This window comes from Chamaea fasciata, unplaced genomic scaffold, assembly GCF_029207755.1.
Source record: "Chamaea fasciata isolate MVZ Bird 193981 ecotype frontalis unplaced genomic scaffold, bChaFas1.0.hap1 SCAF_14, whole genome shotgun sequence".
In the NCBI taxonomy this organism is placed as follows: Eukaryota; Metazoa; Chordata; class Aves; order Passeriformes; family Sylviidae; genus Chamaea; species Chamaea fasciata.
In genome coordinates this window covers 17,775,953-17,795,508 of record NW_027094099.1, presented here as the reverse complement: position 1 = coordinate 17,795,508, position 19,556 = coordinate 17,775,953, and the positions used below count along the sequence as shown (strand labels likewise).

Genomic DNA, 19,556 nt, shown 5'->3' with positions numbered 1-19,556 from the left:
CTCTCCGCTGCTTGAATATTCGCTTTTATTCAAACGCCAGAGGTGAAGTACAAACTGTAGTTACACGGCATTTTTGTTTCCTTAAAAACAGTTCTTGGTTACAGAATTCCAAACAACTTTCAAAACTAAGTTGTTGAACGGTTTCACCTAAAATGTGGTGGTTTTTTTTCTATCTGTTTAAAAAAGGATTTGAAGTAAAGGATTCAGATTTAAAAGCTGTTATGTTTTTTTCACTCTACAAAAAGGAAAGTGAGGATGCAGTTACAGATAGTTCACCACAGACTCCCATTTCGAGGGGACCAAGTTTCTAGAAATATCCTCAACTCCAAACACAGCTTTTTCTGAACCATTAGTGCGTCATTTAACCTGAACAAAATCTGAAATCCCACGGGACCTATCTGTTGCACCTGGCTACAACTGCATGTCACACTGCTGCTAGGGAAGAACACAAGTATTACATAAAATTTACATGACAAAAATAGGGTCACAACAGGTTTTCGGTATCCTTTCCTGTCCTAAAACATCCACTAGACTGAAAAGAAGGATGAAAGTTTTATTTAAATAGTGTGAATTAAAGTTTTAGGGAAACTCAAGTCCACATTTTCACCGAAGGACAAAACAAATTGTAAGCGACAATTTTAATTCCTGAAACAAATCAAAAACATACAGGTCCTTTAGTGTTTTTACAAAGACTTTCCTAAAGGATTGGATTAATTTTGGTGGAGAACAGAAGAGGGAGGATTGCTTGCTGTGAGACTAAAAATCAAAGACAAACCGACAAGATGCAATACTAGCGTTTGAGAATATAACTTAAAAAGCACTGTCATGTGAACAATTACTACTGATTACAGCAAAAATATTATACATTTACTTCTTTCATCTCTTAACATTATAAGATAGGCTGGGCAAATACCTGGCACCAAAAAATTGATGCATGATAGTTCCAATATGTTAAACAAAACGTACTATATTAGAACATTAATATTTAAAAATTTATGGCGACTTCTCATCCAAATTTAGATGGTTTTACTTCTTCCTAGGAATCTTGTTTACCCCTCTGGAAAACCAGCAAATGAGTGAATTCACCTTCTTTCACAATATCCAAGGTGTCTAAAGTTCCCAATGGAGATGTGAAGGGTATTATTCGATATTCAAATTACTGTAACAAACCAGTGTCACATTTCAGCAGAATCTCCCAGCAGTGTCACAAAATGTGTCCCAGTCTTTCCAAAAGGGCTTTTTCCCCCACCAATGTAACAAATCACTCCAGCGCCCGCTGGGTTTCACACACCAGCAGGACTCTAACACTGACCTGAACAAAACCCCCGTGAGCCGTACCAGGAGCTAAGATAGTTTACTCACCCTCTACTAATTATTAATTTTAATTTCCCGTTTGTAGAGTAACATTATTGTTAAATCTAACTATTGGCAGCACCTGCGCTGCTGGTTTAGTTTCTGGCAAAGGGCAGTGCAGGTGCTGCTGAATTTGCTATACATTTTAATTGAACAAGTGTAATATACAATTCATATTTGAACATTATGCCATCCCAGTCCACACTCTGTCCATCAAATCAATGTGATGCTGCAATAAAATACACGATCTGATTTAGCTAATGAAATTCCTCATCACGCATCGTATCCGAGAGATCCGGTGCCTTTGGGATCAGGCTGGAGGCAGAGGCAATCGTAAGGAAAGAACCGAGTGAGCTTTTTGCAGGTGAGAGTTCTGACAGTGTTTAATGGTTTGCAGCATCTGCCTGTCGAGGCCAGCCTTCCTCCTCCACTCCAGAGTCATACTCCTCTTCTGATGAATCCTTGGTGGGAGCCCTAGGATTGAAAGGAATGATCAGATACCTTAGACATAGAGGGGAAAGAAAACAAAAGACACTTTCCATGGCTTCTGACAAACATGTCACATGCACAGTGCCCCGTGACAAACGTTCTGACCTTCTGATCTGGAAATGCTGCTGTGCACATTTGCAGTGCCACCAGCACACAGGCTCATTAACTGAATTCAATTAGCCTTCCGATTTTCAGTAAGTTGTTCGAGTTAATCAATAAATTTAGTATTTCTGGTGCTATACAAAATCACTTCAAGCAACCATCAACTTTTCACTCCCTCCAACAACACAAGGCTGAGCCAAGCTTCAGCACAGACAAGGTGCTGAAATGAATAAATGTACCTTAGTGGAGAATGCCACTCAAACAACATTGTCGGTGTTAGAAACCAAGACACAGTTCCTAAATTTGAGACCTGAAATTTGGGAACTAATTTTTAAACCAGTTTTAACCTGACCCATTCTCTCACAGTTGCATCCTTCATTCACTGAAATTGTTGGATTCTTTTTTTAATGCAGATTTCTCCAGTGTTTTTAACATTCCACATCATTACCATACTCTTTTACAACATCAAATTGATTATTTTAACAATAGTTCAGCAAATCAACAGATGGGCCTTCATGGCTCTCCACTGCTGAAAGAGTAATGTAGAAAACTGTTGCAGACTGGAGCTTGTATCAAAAACCCCACATCAGTGGTAAGAAGTAAGAAGAAAGAAACAGTTTCATTTCAGTGATTTCAGTGCAGTCAAAGTGAATTTCAATTTTTACTGTTAAAATTTACTTTCATTTCTACAGGTATACACACACAAAAGTAACTTCACATATGTTTATTTTAAAATTTCTGTTTAAAAATGAAAGAAATACAAATACAAAGTCTTTAGGACAGGACAGGCACTAATTCAGCTGCGTACAATATACAGGGCATTGAATCTTTTTTAGGTTGTGTGCACGGATTTGTGTTTATTCCATCAGAATACCTGTCTAGTTGTATTACTGGTCTGTTCTGCTACTTCTGTTACGGTTTTACCTAATGTATCCTGGCTCTTTTTTGCCTTCTACAACATCTTTGTCAACTTCCACACATACGATGTCAGAATTGGGCACTTCAAACATGGGCTCCAGCAGCAGCTTTTCCTACAAGAAAATGGAGAGAAAAATATTTCTGTATGCCCTCTTCTGCATAAAAAGTGTTTTTCAGAGCTTGGAAGAATACTGAATACCCACAGCATTAGAAAGACTTATTGTATCCATGTAAGGGCCAGAACTAAGTGTGGTTTACACTGGAAATGGACACAATTAGGTCCACACACACAAATCCAGGAAACTTCATTTATTGTTTATAAGACTTAATTTACTCACCATTATAGATCGAAGACCTCTGGCACCAGTTTTTCTGTCCAGGGCCAGTCTGGCTATAGCCTTCAATGCATCTTCAGTTACATTTAATTCACACTACGCAGAGAAAAATGGGAAGTCCAGTTAATGACTTCATTTATAACTCAGCGTGTTGAGCACAAGCATTACTGAAAACAACACTGTATTTATAAACATGAAAACCAAAGAGTCATCAAATGAAAACTCAAACCTTATCCATGCTGAATAGTGCCTGGTACTGAGGAACCACAGCATTCCGTGGCTCCGTAAGAATCCGTACGAGGGTTTTCTCATCCAGGCTGTGCAGAGGAACCACCACAGGCAAACGTCCCACAAATTCGGGAATCATGCCAAACTCGATGAGATCCCTGGCTTCCACGTGGCGCAGCAAGCGATCCTTCTCCTCAATATCTTCCTGTGGGTCAGACTCTCCACTGATATTGGCAAGATCAGCTGCTGCTGCAGCCCTTCTGCCTTTCCCCATGTTAGATGGTGTCCCAAATCCTAGGTACTGCAAAACAAACACGTTCTGCTTAGAGAACTGTAATAACTGAGTTTTCCTGATTTAAATAAATCACTTTCCACGAGTATTAAAACATCTGCAGTGACTGATTATGTCATTACGTACTAAGTTGAGCTCAAGAAACTACTTAGAGTAAAATTAGATCCCTTGCATACAATCTGTTTCTTATAAAAATTGAATTTCCTCACTGAAGCATTAACACAAGAGCAATATTTCCTTAAAATAAAGAAGGTTATCATCAACATGTTCTGGTCATTTTACAAGTACCAGTGACACTTCATAAGTGAAGCAAATGCAGGCAAGTTTGCTTACATGGGAAGCTATATGAATTACATGAACAGTAACTTGAATTTCAGTCACTCCTTTAGTGCTAGAGAAAGGGAGCACCCTTTGTCAGAATGCTACAGCCAGAACCCTGTCCCCAGGCACTAATCTACAAAAGAGTGAACTGCAGGACCAGGTATTTTGAGATGATGATGGCTTTTAGCACCATTTGCTGAAATAAAGAAATCTAGTGTGTTTACAAATACAGCAAGACCTATAAAAGTCAGTAGTGCGAACAGTAATCAAGATGATGATTTTTCAGCCCAGATACAGCCTGATGCACTCACTTTTTCATTTTTCCTCCGGCTGATAATTCTGTCAAGACCATTAAAAGCACCAGAAGCTACAAACAGGATGTTTGTTGTGTCAACCTGCACCGTTTCTCCGCGTAGTTTCCGAGAATTCTTTTCTGGAACATTTACTATTGTGCCTTCAAGTAATTTTAACAAGCCCTAAGAGGGAAAGAAGAAATAAGCAATGAAAGATTTCCATTGTGTAGCATCATGTAAAAGGGCACACCATGGTATGTTCACTTTCACAAATATACTTGTGTTTTTTGCTCTCTTACGCCTTCATAGTAACAGTCAGTGTGTAGTGTATAGTAAGTGTCCAAAAAAGTCAGTTTTCCCTGTAAGACAATCCCACTCAAGGACAAAAACGTTCCTTTAATGTGAGTCCCATGCATATTATGCATATAACGTTTAGCTGCTTTAAGAGCTTTGTTTAAATGGGAAATGTTACCTGTCCTTGCCTACATTATGTACATTATGGCTGTCTGAATTCTGCAAAGACATTTTTGAACTAAAATGTTTCCATACGGATGCTTCAAATTGCTTCTGAGACTATGTTCTTTAATGAAGAGGAAAGATGTGTCCTTTGAAGGTGAATAATTAAGGAACTGAAGAACTCTGACTCCATACCTTCCCATGTTGTCTGACATGACAGGATCCTATGTCCTGTTCACGCAGGAAGTAAAATCACTCCATGGAAGTATTTACCTGTTGAACACCTTCTCCCCCAACATCCCGTAACTGATGGATACCAGGAACACTGCCAATCTTATCTACTTCATCCAGAAAAACAATTCCTGCAGTTACAGAAAATGGGTTTAAAGAAGACCTTATTTTAAAGAGAAGCAAGATTTTACAGAGAATAATAAGATTTGAGAGAGCAGCAGTCTCTTCTACTTCCCGACTGCAAAAACATGTGTAATTTTGTCCAATTGTGGACAAAAACAAAGCTACAAGATACACATTGAGCTCTTTTCAGGTTTATTCTATCTGACCTAAACTTTGGGTACATGCAGCAGGAACACCAATTTCAGGAATACTGGTGGTCTCAAAAGCTTAGAGCACTTCAACAAAATTAACAGTCTCTGAAACACACATTAAAAGTTTACCTTGCTGTGCTTTTTCTACATTGTAGTTGGCATCTTGCAGGAGTTTTGCGATGACAGATTCAATGTCTTCCCCAACGTAGCCAGCTTGAGTCAAGGTGGTACAATCACAGATAGCAAAAGGGACATCTAGGCATTTAGCCAGAGTCTGAGCCAGCAAGGTTTTACCTGGTAAAATAAAAGCTGCATGTTAGAACTGCCACACATTTCTCTTCGAGCACACAAATCCAAGTACTTGGACAGGGACTTTGACAAGGGTGTGTAGGGACAGGACAAGGGGAAATGCATTAAATTGAAAGAGGGTGGGTTTAGATGAGATATTGGGAAGGAATCCTTTTCAGTGAGGGTGGGGAAGCCCTGGCACAGGGTGCCCAGAGAAGCTGTGGCTGCCCCTGGATCCCTGGAAGTGTTCAAGGCCTGGTTGGACGGGGCTTGGAACAACCTTGGATAGTGGAAGGTGTCCCTGCACATGTCAGGGGTGGAATGAGGGAAGCTTTAAGGTACCCTCCAACCCAAACCATTCAAGGATTTGCCACAGGATCATCATTACTCTTATTAGACATTCTGAATCATACCAGCATCTTAATATAAGAGTATTTTCCAAGGGAGATAGCTTTCATAAGCAGTGGTTTTTACATTGGCAGGCTGTATTTCTGGTTTTAGTTCGGTAATACACATTTAAGGCAGCTTGAAATGCGTACAGTATTACAAAATGTCACACAATATAAAAACCATAATACATGTACTTGCAGAGTTTAAAGATTAAATAAATCAGTAGTCCTTTGCAGACACTCAGGGTGCAGTGCAAAGTCCAATTGCTCCTGCTTTGAAGTTGGGAAGAAACAGAATTAAAATACTGTTTAGTAAATGTTCTCCCAAAAAGTCTGCAAAATGCCATCACTTCAGCACAAACACTCCCAAGTCTTATGATCATACAAAATAATCTCTCTTTCCAACCCCCTGCAACTAATCTGTCCCAGAGGTGAAACAGCACTAACTGCAGCATCTCAGCTTGCCAGCTAAAGCAGAGAAACTATAAATGCATTTTGTTTCAGTTTATTCAAAGCGGCATCTTTTATTCAGTCAGTAAATATAGGCATTAAAAAAAGAAAACCACACAACTACTGCTCATTCCTTTTTAAGGCCACTAGCTCAGCATGTTAACATGGCATGAAAGCACTGGAATGCAAATTTGAAATTCAAAGTTTAGTTTCTTTTTTTAATAAGCCAAATCTGAATAATCATAGAAGAGGAAAATCACTCATTAACAACAAATTCCATGAAAAACAGGACACCTATAGAAACATGCAGCTGTATACCTGATCCCGTTGGTCCAAGCAGCAAAATATTACTTTTTTCAAGTTTAATGTCATCATTGGGTGAATCTAGTACTTCTCCTCCCCGTTTTTCCTGAGGTATTTGCTGGTTCATTTGTTGCTGCATTGATGCTCCCAAAGCATTACCGTGTGGACTGATTCCAGCAATCTGCAGGAGTTCTGAAGAGAACAAAAACAGCACTGTTTGAGCACCAACAAGGTCTGTCACTACCTTAAACATACAATAACTGCTTGGTTCTTCTGCAAACCTAGAATTCTCTCTGTACTGAAGCTTACAGAGAGGAAAGCAACAGAAATACAGTACAATTATTGTACAAACAGGAGTATCAATCATACTTTTGCAGAAGTATATAGGAAAAGTATTTCCAGTGGTACAGTGGATTACCTAAAATATTCCTCTACATTAAAAAGAAAGAAATTTTCAGTCCTTACAAATTTACTCATATTAACTGTAATCTCTTTTACTTTTTTTTAACATATGAGAAGAAATACACCCAAGCTGTTGATTTCCATGACGAAAAAGTACAAGCACTGGACTTCACCCAACATTTCAAACTAGCAGTCACTAAAGACTCTTCTGCATGTCATGAAAGCAGGTATTGCAGAGGAGGACATGAGGAGAGGGTTCACTTACTTGTAAATCTGTACTCATCCTCCCGTCTTCTGATTTCTAATTCTAAGAGAGAGGATGAAAACAGTCATAAAAAAGTAAGTTTATAGAAGCTTATAAATTCTCCACCTCTTGCCCTCTTCTGAATACATCTCATCACTGTCTGTGAATGTATTTCTAACAAGAAATCCCCACAAGAGCTATTTTTATTGCTGTCAAAATTAACCCAAAACCCAAATTGCATGTTTTTAAAATGCCAGCAAGGTATCTACTTCTAAAAACAACAACAACCTATTACCTCTATTTAGATTTTCACTTTAAAACCAATTACAGAAGGGGAAAAAATGCAATAACAATTTTGAAGAGGCTTCCTTAAACTCTCCCTGAGTGTTACAATGTAAGACTTTGCTATAAGACAGAACTCTGAAATATGTAAACATTCACTGTCAGTCTCTGGGTATGGACCATGGTATCTCCCTGTGGAGGGTCAGGAACTTCCTGGTACCAGGTACACAACTGCTCTCTTACCATTACCAGAACAGTGCTACTAATGTTCCCTCCTCATTTAAAAGACTTCTTTATGTTAATTCAAAAAACAAAGAAGATTTCTGTGGTAACTTTTGCAAGACAGAACAAAACACCTTAAAAAAAAAAAAAAAAACACCCAAGGTACATGTTGAGTCTGAAATGGTAACTTAATCCTACTTCTAAAAATAAATTAGATCAACATAGCTACACACTTACTCAGCAGCAAAAGTACTGCCAGGAGTAACTCCATCTACACCTGCTAGATATGGAACAATACTGTGGTGACCAGCAGATGCTGCCAGCAGGAGCAAGGGAAGTTAGAAATCCAAGTACTCATCAATTTGCAATACCTATGCAAAATATCACCTTCCTGATCTGCATTGTTGCTTGCAGATCAAGCAGCAGATTGACCGTTAAGTAGTAAATGAGATTAGAAAGAAAAAAATCAGGAGACTCACTTTAGAAAGTTAAAGGAGAATGCCCTATAATATGTATAAAAAGGGCTAAGCATTAATATGGTAAGCACCATAAACTTTTTGATTGCCATTTAAATAAACCACAGAAACTCACAGTGAAAATTGTACTTAGTAGAAATTCTTATAGATCATTTCAATTAGAGAACATCTACTGTCAGGGTAAAACCCTTCTTAGATTTCTTAAGTTAGGGCCCTGAAATGGTAATTTCTTTGACCAGAAAAATACCAAATATACAAACCTCTTGGTGTTAAAGAAGTCTGTTTCTCAACTTCTGCTTGCTGTCTCAGGTTAGATGGGATATTATTGTAGATTCTTTTGTAATGATTATACACAGCAACTGAAAGCACCTTCTTTGCAAAACACTGACCAACAACATATTTGTCGAGGTAGTTGTAAATCTGAAAAATAGCTTAATCTTAGTAACACTTCTAAATCACCTTGCAGCAGAAAAGAAAAAATAGCATATTGTGCCAAAGATGGACTTTGGTCTGAATCATTACAGACTTGAGAAACAGAAACTAACATCTAAAAGACAAAACATATTCCTCTTGATAAGTTTACTTAAAAAACATGGTGCTTACACACTCATATTGTGTCTGTCAGTTCTGCCCTACTGATATGTAAGCCCATTGCCATTTTCATTCCAATTTTCAAGAGGAACAGAAATTTTAAGAACATTTATTTCCTTAAAAGAGGCATATCAAGGAGCTGTGTGCAGGTTCAGAAACCATGACAGTCCATCACTAACTGAGAAACATAAAAGGCTTCCTCCCTTCATCTCCAGAGGGAAACCAAATTACTTCAGAAGGACCACAGCCACAAGTTAATCAGCTACAGTTCTCACCCAAACCCACACCAAACAAAAGGCTCTGCAGCTACAGAAAGAAGCTGCTAAAATAAGGATACAGAATGCAAGGCCATAGTGAGAAAGAAAAGTTACTATGGCTGGTGAGGGCTGAGGCCAGCCTCAAGGTCACAGGAGAAAATGAAGTCACAAGACAAAGAGGAAAACAAACTCCAATACCTTGATTGGATCTACTCGCTCCCTTTATCAGTGCTCTGCTGGGTCACACAGCTCACAAAGGTTTTTAATCTCGAGCTAATCATCTTTATTGTTTGTTGCTTTGCCCCAGCAGCCCATTACAAACCTGATGCAGATTGAGGGAAGCATTTCTCCAAGCTGCAACACAAGGGGACTCTGGGTGGAATTAAGAGCATACCTTTTTCGGTGGAGGTGGTGGCTTCTGCTGGAATGCCAATTTCACAGCTTCTGCTGCTGACTCGGGCTCTTTAATGATGCTCTTTTTTGTGTCTGCCTCTGACAGGACAACAAAAAAGTGGTGACACTTTTCACACTTCACAAAACGGGTGGAAGCTGCAGAAAAAGTCAAACAAAACAGTAAGAGGAATTGCTTCTGTCCAAGATCATCACACAGGACAAGCACTCCTAAGAGAGCACAGCCACTCTGTGTTTACACAACACTTCTCCCTCACTCACCTTACAACATTTAAAAGCTGCTATTGGCCTATGAAATTTGACATAGAGGGAATACAATTTCCCCTCAAAAAATCAGAGTATGCTGGGCAGCAACCAGACAATGGATTAAACACAAAGCTCTTTTTGATACTTATCCAGTAGCACCACACTCAGGAGAAGACACCTCGCACTTTTGAGAGACACAAAATTAATGAGAAGACTTTAGCTATGCAGGCAATGTTCCTAACTCTCAAACTGACAGCAAAATAAAATACTGTGGTTAGGCACAGACTAAAGTGCAGGGAAGCAGTCTAGAATATCAAAGAGAGCATTACAAGAGGGCTCTGGCAGCTCTTGCTCTCTGCATCCCGCTGGCTTTGGAACAGTGTGGGTCAGGCCCGAGTCACCCAAGCCCAGGACACCGAGCACAGGGGGGTCACCCAAAGGGCTCATCCCAACAACAGGCAGCTGTGGTATGCAACAGACTATTAGGACTTTGATGTTTTGCAAGATCTTCTGCTTATTTATTTTTACTGTCAAGACTAGAACAAATTTCTTTCAAATTCCAAAAGCTAAACCCTCCTACCGCTGACTTTGTGAACTGTGTCTCAAGAAATCTGCAAAGGTTGGTTTCATAAGCCTGAAAATGAGAACCTGCATTTCTTCTCTTTTCCTCTGGCAAAGCAAAGTTGAAATAATAAAAACAGACAGTAGGGAAGAATAATAAAAGTAATTCAGAATAGATCCTTTCTAGCCATATTACTATGCTACTAGATGCAAATCACGAGCAATAGGATAGACTGAAAGGAAATATACTAGTAAAGGTATTTATTTATAAGTAAATATAGAAAAACAACCCCGTGAAAACTTCAATGTCAGAACTTCTGAAATCATAAAAAGTTTTTAGCAAATGGCTTGAACACTGTAGCACCAGCTGACTGTAACAACACCCTCTAGCAATAAACAAGCTGCTTATTTATAACTTGTCTCCCATAGGACTGGCATCAGCAAAAGAGGAGTGGGTGGGGCTTTTCTAACCATTAATCCCACCTTATACCTGGATAAGCAAGACCAACAGATTACTTGAAGAATGTAGCAAGTAATACTGTGACCAACACAGCTTCATTAACTTTACTTCAAAGAAATTCTGTGTAACAGCTTGAAAGTTCTCCTGGCAACTTTCCAAATTCCTGTTATCTGCCACATGGGAATGTGATGGAAATCCACTTGCACAAACCCATTCCTCTTATGTAACTAATATTTAGCAACACTATCATAGGGAAAAAAAATCAACCCAACCTTTCTGCCAGGGCTCACGCAAAACACCTCTGATACTCATGATGACTACAGTGCTATGAGGTTGTTCTCCTCCAGTTTACAAGGCTTATTTAGGATAGAATAGCCATGAGAATGGTTGTTCCCTTTACAGATCCACATGAATGATTAAAAAACCCCAGAAAATAAGGAATGGGCTCTAAGAGTACTACTGGGGCATCTTTAAAACTTCACTAAAAGAAAAATGAGCACACAATTGAGCTGCAGGTAACTTTGCTAATCTTAAATACCAGCATGTTTTCGTATGTTCTTTTACCAAACACATAAAAGCACAACAAAGAATATCTATGTCAAACTATCTCCCTGTCATTAAGATGTCTGCAAATATTTACAGTGTGCCAAAATGCAAGTGCTGTTTTTAATCAGACAACGTTGCTGCAGAGGCTGCATTAGCAAAGGCATTTCTAAAGTCTGTGTGAGCTGACCTTGCCAAAAAGGAATGCCAGGTTTTTACAAAACACACAGGAAACAGAAACAACCACAGGATTAAACTCAAAAAGAGTTGTAGGGCTGACAGATGGGTTACTATCAAACAGCTTTAACGTAAAAAAAAAACCAAACCAGGAAAAAGAAAGCAGAGAAGCTTCTGAGTATGCACAGCAGCAGGGAAGTGCTAATTTGGAGGATGGAGTAACCTGATGGCATCGGGTGGAGACAGTAAAAGCAGCATCCAGATAAGGCTTCTTATGTCAATCAGCTTTACAGCTATTGGATTTCACTCCACATCTGAGGATCAAGTCTTATTTCATTGATCACAAACTCTTCTTACAGACTTTCACAACCCAAAACAATACAGGAACTGCTGAGAAAGGAGGTCAAGCAAAGCCTCATATTTTCCCTTCGTTGTTAATTACTGGAAAACCATTGCCAAGCAAATCTTTCTGCAAGATTTGCAGATACAAAGTGAAGCTCCATCAAAAACAAACTCCACTGGAAAACCAGCCTGTCACACTGCCACTCAGTGGCAATTAATTTTTTAACTAACATCCTTTTATTCAGTATTTTGTTTCCCTACTTCTCTCAAAATGACTAAAAATCTAATATTTAAACTAAAACAAATGCTAATTACATGTTTTCCTTTGGTTATGGATATTTATTTAAGGCTCTGCAGGTTGGCAATTCAAACCACAACTGAGCAAATTCTTCATTTTTCCTGACTAAGCAACAACAAAGGCTTATCCAAAAACATCAAGGTACAGTAGGCTTAAAACAACTTGCAAACCATTCATTTTGGGCAGAACGAGACAGATTTATCTTTCTTAGTTTTGGGGGTTTTTTTCAAATAAATTTTAAGATAATTAAAACTTCTGTTTTCCAGCTGCTGTATAGAGTGGTTGGGAAGCAGTGTGCTGAAGTTAACAGATTAAACTAGAATAACACAGGTCCAGAAAAAACTTCACCAGGACTCAGAGGAACTTGGGAAAAAAAGCAGGTTTCCAGTCCCAAGCTGTTTACTGAACCTGTGTCACTCTGATGCTGCAACTCAAGTGGGTTCATAACTTGGGAATTTTAGATTGCATCTAACAAGATACATTCTCCCATAGTGTTGGAATGAATAAATGCTGTTCCCAAGGAAGTTTCCAGGCATGCTTAAGTGTTCCCAGCAACACTGACAAAACACTAAATCACATCTCTGCTTTCCAGGGATCGTTCGGGGACAATGCTTGAATGGTATTTCCAGATAAAAGCACAAACTGCAGTACCAAGGGAAACACACCAGTGAAGTGAGAGAGTTCCAAAAACATTTCTGCCTGCTCATGAATCATAAGAAGGTAAATGAGATTAAAAATCCTTCTACTGTTTCCAACCACACCTAGTCCAGGGAGAGACCACACTGAACACCAGACAGGATCGTATTTCTAGTTTCATGAACTAGTGCCAGGTTTTGCAGAATACCTTGTTGCCTATAGTTTCAAACAAACTGGAAAAACAACCTTACTTCTGCAGGGAAAAAGTAACTGAAGACTGATCCTTTCTCTAACATAAAGAAATATACTGTTGTTATTCTAATGTAACTGTCTTGCGATTCATGACATTTGATCATTTAAAATACTATTTTATATGAGTAGCAGCAAATAACAGCACATCCACTCATTATTTGGCCAGCTGTTAAATTAGTTGTAAACTGCAGAACACGTTTATGCTGACCCTTGTCCTAAGCCTCTTAGTGCACAAGTCTGATTATGACTTGATACTTCCCCCTTGAGCCCCACCAACCAACAATGGGTATTTGCTTTCTGACAAAAGTTTTTGTTTTCTAAGCTGGTCTCATTAGTGGTGAAATAATGTATGAAATGTCTTCAAGTCTGATAGAACCTAAAGAATAAATGGCATTAATTTAGATTATACTAAAAACAAACAAACAAAACCCCAGGAAAACAAAAGTAGCAATTACTGCTGGAGAACAGACATTTTGGATTTTCTAGCTGGACTTTCCAGACTACTATTTGGAATGTATTATAGCTCTGACTTTGCCATGGAAGACTGTTCTAGTAAGCCATCTGTCAGATACTAATTCCTCTGCTGGATAAGCACTTTGGTTATAGTACATGCAGGATTAAAGTTTCATTATTCAGGAAAGAAAGGACAGACATTACAAATGCACATATAGAAAGTATATACTTATATAATAGAGATATGAAAGTATCTGTAGTTAAAATGGTATTAAGTATAAAACGCCATGAACGATTTTAAAAATGCATATTCACAGATGTAACATGAATTTCACAACCACATTCCCACCCATCATGGGAATTACACAAATGTACCCACAGAGACAATAAACGGTTACACCAACAAGGCCAAACTAAGCATAACAAAATTTCTGTAATTTTGTAATTAGGCAGGCTAACACTTAGTTATCAGGAATATGTTAAATCACAAAGTCACATCCGTGCCTATTAAAAAAAAAAAAAAAAAGTAGTTTTAAGGCAAACTTACACACAAAGGTCTCCACGTGTGTACACAAGTCCCCACACTTTGGGCAGCGCAGTTGGTTCCCTCCTTTCCCAGAGCTTCCAGAGCTTGACTTTTTACCACCACCCTCACCAACAGATTTCTAAAAGAGATTTCCAGACAATTAGCCCCAAACAATGGAGCTGAGACAGCAGGCATTTAGCAGTGTGCTTATGGAATCAAATAATTCAAATTCTGCAATAGCTGAATGACAAAGTAGCTATTATCAGGATTTTTTTAAAGGCTGTGGAAACTTAGAAGAATGTAACATAAACAGTTTTAAGTATTTCACAATTACAAATTATTTACAAATACATCTGCAATTCCCAGATCTGCCAGTCTTGGATGCCCATGGAAGAGGTATCCCATACCTGCACTAGAGCTGCTGGACTGGCAGTAGAACAACAACAAGCTGTGTCAACAATGTTGTAATAGTGTATTTTAATGTTTTAATAGCAGACAAGAAAACAAATCATATTTAGAGAGTATTTCATTATCTCAACTGCATGGATCCTAAGATTTCTGAAGCCACAGCTCCTCTCACTTCCTTGGCAGGTGCAGCAATCTGTGCTAAAACATGCCTTTCAAAGTGCTTGGAGATACTGCATTTTTAACTTGTATCTGTATCTATGCCTTCATACTCTGATTAATACAATGTATAATATTTTGGAAACAGCAAAAGTCTCTCTTCCCATTTCTAAGGCAGTTCTTCATTTTTTAAACCTGTCTTGCCTACTGATTTCTCCTCACAAGCCTTTTCAAGGGAAAAAAAAACAACAACCTACTAATTTTTTTAATCTTCTTTATTAAAAAAAAAAAAAAAAAGTTTAATTGAACCTTTAGAACAGATTGTGTCCCTTGGACAGTTCCTCAGGTTCACAACACACCATACTAAGTCAAAGGTATTGCCTGTGAACTCTCAAAATATTATTTGCTGACTAAAGAGCAGTTTTATTCTCAGGTAATCATTTATCTGAAGAAGCTGTTTATTAACTATAATTATAGAGAATGACTAGGATAAAAATAGACTACAACTGACTAACAAGAGGTGAGCTCATGTCCTCACTGACTTGTCTTCACTTAAGGCAAATCAGTGCTAAACCCAGAAACATTTAAAATGTACTTTTTAAAAGTCTACTTTGGAGCACCAGGCTTTTGAAGGAGAATAGTTCTGATTACTACTCTTTCCTGACATCCTGAAACCTGTTCTTTATGACATCCAATAAAGTTTTCAAGTGTACACTGGGCAAAAAGATTCATAAAACTGGGAAAAGCATTGTGGGATGTTTACAAAGTTTATCTCCTAACAAATTCACAATACAGTTTATTTTTTCTTCACTGTCAGTTGCAGCAATTTGAAGGATTAGGAATGCCTGGAGTTGACCAAAATTTCGAGATTAATTTTAAGTAAAATTTTTTTTTAAAATTTAAGGAACATTTAATATAAACTAATGAAACCCCCAGTTTGTGGAGATTACCTTGCTTCCATCTCCAGAACCATCCTTGCTTGCACCATCCTTTGAAGCAAAATATGCTGGTGTTTCTGAAAAGTTTCTAAGAGGAATTCGTTTTAGGGAACAAGTTTCAAAAGTCCCAAGTTTTCCTAAAACAGGGATGCGTGTACGACCACAAGTAATACCTAAAAAGAAAAAAAAGAAAGTTAAACACTAAAAATACTTCCATTTTAATTCCACTGCCAGCAAATCTCAAAACTGATTTACTTTAAGTGAAGTTTAAACGTTTTGGCAACACAATTCAGCTCTGAACATCCACATTTCAGTCATTCAAAGTAAATGATCTTTACCACCTTAATGTTCACCTCATTAAAAGCTGCCCGGGTTTTCCAAAAAAGATCCCAAAGTAATTCCAGGTCCTCTAACATCAGACAACTGAGAGTCCCGTTGTGGCATGAAATAGGGAACATCCCAGTTATGAAACTGATCCTCAGAATGATAAACACAATCAACTTACAGCTTTTATTGTGAAATAATTCAACCCCCCGAGAGAAACCTTTGAAGCGTCTCTTTATTATGCAAATTCAGGTGTTTCAGACTCAATGGCTGCACGTCTGGATTTGGCTTTTACTTGGGAACTCCACTAAAAATTAGTTTCCAGGAATCTGAGGCACCTCTTGGCAACAAAAATTGTGCTGAGGAAAAGTGAGAAGCCGTGTCCTATTTGGCACTCACCGACGGGCCGGCAGCGGCAAACTCAGTGTAATCTTAACTTTGCTGAAATACTTTATTGCCAACACGGGGGAAAAAAACTAACCCAATTGAGAAACTAAACAGCCTTTTCCTTCTGTTGCAACACGGGCAGGATTGCATTTCATGGCTGGGTATGATGTGAGCCAACATATGTTGTGTGCTTGTGATTTCAACATCAACAACAGCCTGGAATCCGTATCTCATCTCTCGCATTTAAAGTGGCAAATTTCTCACTTGCTCTCTGGTTTTGATGAGGACTCTGTGCCTTACTGACAGCAGAGCTATACAGCAAAAACGGCACTTACAAACTTGATGACAATACATGGTTTTATTTTTATAAGGATGAGAGAATCCTACGAAAAATCCAAAAACTCCTCGAAAAAGTAAGAACGGCAAGAGAGGCACAGCTTATTTGCTCTGAAAGAGGAAACAACACCCAGGGCTGGGAACTTAGCTGGAAGAGGATACTCTGAAAATTCACCTTGTTACTATAACAAGAAGGGAGAAAAATAAAGAAGGAGAACCTAGATTTGCCAGGAAATCTCTTACAGGCCTCTGCAAAGTCACAACGAAGATGACAGTGTCAAACGAGACTTGAAGCTGGTTTATTAACTTACATGCTGCTTAAGATTCCCAAACCTGAAGATGACTTGTTGCTATTTTTAACATGACTAAAAATTAAACTTTTAAAAATCTCTTAACAGCAGCATTGCTTCCGTCTGTAAACGTGAGGGAGGAATAGCAATCACTGAGCTTCCCCATTTTAAATTCCTCTGCACTGCAACACGTTTTAGATTACACAGGATAAGCGATGAAAACATCACAGAAAACTCGAAAACACTGGCTGGCTCTCAGCAGCAGTTGTGCCTTTTAACTGAATGTGCAGAGAACTCTGAGGACTCCGTGTGCCAAGTGCACTTGTCAGTAAAGAATAAGCTTTGGTGAGGGCTTACAATGCAAGAGCTGTTCTGAGCAGCTCCCTGTCTTGCAGGCTCATTCCTCAGAGATGGTTCCTTCACTGAGATTTGGTTTAGAAACTGAGAAAAGGACCCCTTAATAGAAAACAACAAGCACCTCGCCTCCCTTGAACAAAACCTGAAGTCACACAACTTTCCTCATAGAGATCTGGCCTGTGGAGGGAGGCTGAAGCATTAACACAAAAGCTCGAACATTTCAGTCCTCCTTTTAATTCAGAGTGCTCTCGTGAGACAGAAAATGCACTGAGAACTGTCTGTGATGAACTGTGAAACCTTACACAGCACAGAGTACTGAGCTGTGAAGACTAAACCAGGGGGAGAAAATCACTTTACTGCTACATCAGCTTGTGGCTAAGCATGAAAAGCCTTATCGTGAGGTCTGAGTGGTGGGGTTTTTTTGACAAAACATCATTGTATAATTACACAATGAAGCAGTAAGGAAGTTATCGCCACTACTTCCTTGTGTCAATAAGCCCAGGGTGAGAATTTCAGGGGAAATCAACATTCCAGCCCAACGCCTGGCAGCTGCCACTGACCCATCCAGACTCTGACAAATGTTCCAACATGTAACAGTTGGCAGGATTTGCTCACACACACCTGGCACGGTGGCTCAGGTGATTTTTTTTTTTTTTCTGGAGCTCTAAATTCAAAGGACGTGTCCTTAACGTTGCTGGCAGAAATGGAACTGATCCAGGGTGCTCGGATTTGTGCGTTAAGAAACGATGGGAAGCTCCTTAACACCCTATTAACCTTTAATTGATACCCGATGAAATAAATACTGAGTTTTGGGCCAAGCCTGGGGGATCCTGCAGGCATCTATGGCTCAGGAAAGCGACAGGGAGACTGTAACAAACTCTAACTGTCCCACATAACACTCGATTGATTACGTTGATCTGTGCACTCTGAACTCTCTCGAGTTTGCACACACCAGCAACAGCAAACAAAGCACCTGGCGGAAGACACAATTTAATATAAAAGGTACACAAAAATAAGATACATTTATTTTTAAATAACTTTCATTGAAAGCTGATGAATAAATAATTGTATTGTTCGCTCTGCATTTCATTCTCATTTGCTCTTTTACATAATCTTTTAGAATCTTAGTGCCGACCAAAAACGCCACAAAATTAAAAAAAAAAGATAATTCTGTAATGAATTCCAAACAGTACTTGCTTTAAAGCTGATTGTGTCAGAGGGGTTGCTTAAGGCCAGACAGGCTCGACTTGAAAGTACAGGTTCAAACCTTTCAGCACGGGCGACATTCGAGATACAAATGTAAAATCACCTACAAAGAGTTAACTCACCTCTTAATGGCAGTAAATGATCTCTGACTCATCGGGCTATTGCTGAGGGTAGAGTAATTGAAAACATTGCTCCAAATGTGGCAAAAAAGAGAGATTTTTCAGCGCAGTTTGGGGATGCTCTACCGTTCACCCAAAGCAGCGTTTGGTTTGTCTGCCCTCAGTACCCCCAAGAATACCATGAAAAGGATAAACAAGGAAAAAAGTAAATAAGGAACAGCCGCGTACAGCCTTCAGCTTCCAGTGAGTAGCTGGCACAGTCTCGGCCTTCTACCAAGTTGGAAATAATTAATTTTGCTAACTAAGCCTATCTTTATGAGAAATAGCTCAAGTTTAGGCGAAGACAAAGGTAGGCTTTTAATTAATTAGGGTAATTAAGCCATTTTTAAGCCAATTGAACACATTTACTGGCACTGCAGAGTAACACACACTGGCCGACAGCTGCTGAGCATCACTTCTGTTGAAATAAACTCTATTCTCGCACTACATTTATTTCTCCACAGCGAGGGCAAATTCTCCGACACTTCACACCCCGACTCGCCCCGCGCGGGTGACACCAGCAAACGGTTAAAAGGAGGGAAAAAAAGGGGGAAAGGCGCCGTGTCCCGCCGCTGTCACAGCGCGATAAGGGCAGCGGCGCGGCCGGGGCTCCCCTCAGGGCCGCGGGCCGAAGGGCCCGACCCCGCCGGGCGCGCTGAGGGAAGGCCGGCGGCCGGAGCGCGGTTACCTCTGCGAGCGGAGGGCAGCGTGGAGCCGAAGAGGCGGGCGGCGGCGGCGCAGCTGTGGCAGGCGGACATGGTGCAGCGGCCGCGGGCCCGGCCGGCTCCCCCCGCCGCCGACAAGGCCTCGCTGGCGGTGGTCCGGCCCCGCCCGCCCCGGTAACGCCCCCGTGAC

At 39.6% G+C, this 19,556-nt stretch overlaps 1 protein-coding gene across 3 annotated transcripts; it reads right to left on the bottom strand.

Annotated features, from left to right (window-relative positions):
• Window positions 1-8: 8 nt before the first annotated feature.
• On the bottom strand, window positions 9-19,536 carry CLPX (caseinolytic mitochondrial matrix peptidase chaperone subunit X). Of its 3 annotated transcripts, none has more exons than XM_066196752.1 (14): window positions 19,390-19,536; window positions 15,656-15,816; window positions 14,163-14,280; window positions 9,631-9,785; window positions 8,649-8,808; window positions 7,430-7,471; window positions 6,778-6,954; window positions 5,462-5,626; window positions 5,061-5,149; window positions 4,350-4,514; window positions 3,427-3,726; window positions 3,201-3,293; window positions 2,869-2,975; window positions 9-1,827 (listed from the first exon to the last, which is right to left on the bottom strand). In XM_066196752.1, exons 1-14 carry the CDS (start codon window positions 19,457-19,459, stop codon window positions 1,737-1,739), a joined length of 1,893 nt encoding a protein of 630 aa, XP_066052849.1. In that variant the 5' UTR covers window positions 19,460-19,536; the 3' UTR covers window positions 9-1,736. The 3 variants fall into 3 exon arrangements, with proteins under 3 accessions (XP_066052849.1, XP_066052850.1, XP_066052851.1); XM_066196754.1 differs by having other exon boundaries at window positions 1,717-1,827; window positions 2,819-2,975; XM_066196753.1 differs by lacking the exon at window positions 7,430-7,471 and having other exon boundaries at window positions 19,390-19,535.
• Window positions 19,537-19,556: the final 20 nt, after the last annotated feature.

Bases quoted from the DNA above. Each gene is read 5' to 3' on its own strand.
- CLPX (XM_066196752.1), bottom strand. From the start codon at position 19,459: ATGTCCGCCTGCCACAGCTGCGCCGCCGCCGCCCGCCTCTTCGGCTCC. The intron at 9,786-14,162 runs GTAAGTTTGCCT...CTTTTTCTGCAG, and splicing joins ACACGTGGAGACCTTTGTGT to CTTCCACCCGTTTTGTGAAG. The intron at 6,955-7,429 runs GTAAGTGAACCC...TGTTCTCTTCAG, and splicing joins GGATGAGTACAGATTTACAA to AACTCCTGCAGATTGCTGGA.